At 48.1% G+C, this 2,500-nt stretch overlaps 1 protein-coding gene across 1 annotated transcript in view; it reads left to right on the top strand.

Annotated features, from left to right (window-relative positions):
* Positions 1-2,500, top strand: part of dpysl3 (dihydropyrimidinase like 3) — a gene marked incomplete at its 5' end in the record, with an annotated part of 35,237 nt that overhangs the window by 23,395 nt on the left and 9,342 nt on the right. The window contains 2 exon segments of the mRNA XM_080831841.1: positions 1,382-1,443; positions 1,446-1,569. Of these exon segments, the coding sequence (XP_080687967.1) occupies positions 1,382-1,443; positions 1,446-1,569 (186 nt within the window).

Below are 2,500 nucleotides of genomic sequence, written 5' to 3'. Positions count from 1 at the left end.
CTGCATACAAAACAGCTAGCCCCTTCTCCAAGTAATACTCTATCCCTTTTTAGTGAAAGATGCAGTCCACAATTCGGTTTGGTTGTTGACATTGAGCTCAACAGCCAATCATATGACACCCCTCCCCTCTGTGGTGCTGAAGCACTAGTTTGATTGGCTGGGATTGTTTATGGCTCTACTATGGCTACCACTTTGTTTGTTCCCGATTTTTACCAAACCGCCGACTGCACCTTTAAATGGAATGAGATGGAAACGATAAAAGGTTCACTTTGTGATTTAAGGGTTCTGTCTGGTACGCAAAAGTCACTCAGGATTTCCGAGAGAGAAGCTGAAGCCATCTGTAACGAGGCACAGAAGGCTTGGCCATGGATGGACCTGTTGGCCTGTCTGTGTGGGTGTTGACTTGTGCCAGTGCTTTTTGTGTGTGTGTGTGTTGTGTGTGTGTGTGTGTGTGGTGTGTGTGAGAGAGAGTGAGTTTGAGTGGGTGAGAGAGAGTGTGTGTGTGTGTGTGTGTGTGTGTGTGTGTGTGATCCACCACTTGATTCTCCATTTGGCACTTTTTAGAGTCATGGATCATGGTCCTAGGTTTAATGCTGTGCCAGTATTGTGGCAGACGGCAAGGATTTATGCCCCCCCCCCCCCCCCCCCCCCCCCAACACACAGTGATTCTTATCATTGCACTCATTGCACCAGACATGTCTAAATGTGTTTTCCTTTTGGAATACAAAAATGCAAACTAGAAATGGTTCAGTTATAAACCACTGTAATCTTCTCCTCCTCCCTCTCTCTCTCTCTCTGTCTCTCTCTCCGTCTGTCTCTCTCTCAACTCTCTTTCATTCTCTCCTTGTGCCTCCGTATTTTTCTCTGTATCCCTCCCCCTCTCCCACAACTTTCTGTCTTTGTTCTACTTTCGCTTGCTGTCTCTACCTCTCTCTCTCTCCCTCTTTCTCTCCCTTCCTCCCTCATTATCTCTCTCTCTCTCTCTCTGTCTTTCTCTCTGTCTCTCTCTCCGTCTGTCTCTCTCTCACTCTCGCTTGCTGTCTCTCTCTCTCTGTCTCTTTCTCCCTATTTCCCTCCCTTCCCCCTCTCTATCTCTCACTCTCTCTCTCTCTCTCCCTCCCTCTCTCTCTCTCCCACCCTCTCTCCCTGCTTCTCTCCATCCCTCCCTCTCTCTCTCTCCCACCCTCTCTCCCTGCTTCTCTCCATCCCTCCCTCTCTCTCTCTCTCTCCCTCCCACCCTCTCTCCCTGCTTCTCTCCATCCCTCCCTCTCTCTCTCTCTCCCTTCCACCCTCTCTCTCTCTCTCTCCCTCCTCCCTCCTCTCTCTCTCTCTCCCGCCCTCTTCCCCCTGCTTCTCTTCATCCCTCTCTCTCTCCCTGCAGTGGTGACCTGAATGTGGTGGGCAGTGCTCACTGCACCTTCAGTGTGGCCCAGAAGGCCATTGGAAGGACGACTTCACTCAGATCCCTGAGGGGGTGAACGGAGTGGAGGAGAGGATGTCCCTGATCTGGGACAAGGCTGTGGTAAGGGGACAGACCTTTAGTCGTCTGATCAGGATGGGAAAAGGGTCGTAATAAAACGCTGTCCATTGCGTGTCTTTTATTAGGCACTCCTATGTGGTGTGTGTGCGCACGTCAGTGAGTTTAATTTGCAGTGTGCACACATACAGACATGTATTATTTATGCTTACATGTTACATTTTATGATATCCCATAATCCCATACCTGCCCCCCCCCCCCCCCCACCATACACATAGACACACACATACACACACACACACACACACACACACACACACACACACACACACACACACATACACACACACACACACACACACACACACAGACACACACACACACACACACACACACACAGACACACAGACACACACACACACACACACACACACACACACACACCTCGGTCTGTATCTGTCCTACTATGGCTCTACCCCCATCTCACTTTCCTCAGCGTATAAATCCTCTATTAGACCCCTGAGAACCGTGGGTTAGTCCTTGAAGCACTGCTGGTATGTATAGACTACAGCAGTTTGTAGAGCAAGTAGTGTTTTGGCATTGGTTCATTGCATTACACAGCTCAATGTAAGTCTTTCCACAGAGAAGTCCGATCTGGTTAGCTCTACATCCCCACTTTACCACATGTCGAAAACAAGGATTTACACAGAGGGTTTATTTTTAAACATGACGAAAAATGAAACGAAAAATTTTGCTCACAAGCAAGTATTTTCATTTTAGAAGTTATGTACGTATATGTCAGTATTTTTCTCTCCTGAGTGTATTTATCAATACACTTAGATGTCCTATTTATTTATTGGTCTCTGTTGGTCTCTCTCCACGGGCTGGGCTGTGTGTGAGTTGGAGAGCCCAGTGCATGCAGTGTGTTTTGGCATGTTCTTATGAGATCAGCCTATTTTCCCCACACCTCACGCGCTATAATCTACCGCTCCTCTGACACTTTAGTTTATGAGCTTAGTGTAC

This window comes from Sprattus sprattus (genome assembly GCF_963457725.1).
Source record: "Sprattus sprattus genome assembly, chromosome: 1".
Classification (NCBI taxonomy): domain Eukaryota; kingdom Metazoa; phylum Chordata; class Actinopteri; order Clupeiformes; family Clupeidae; genus Sprattus; species Sprattus sprattus.
Note: the sequence above shows the minus strand (reverse complement) of the source record. Positions and strands in the feature narration are given on the sequence as shown.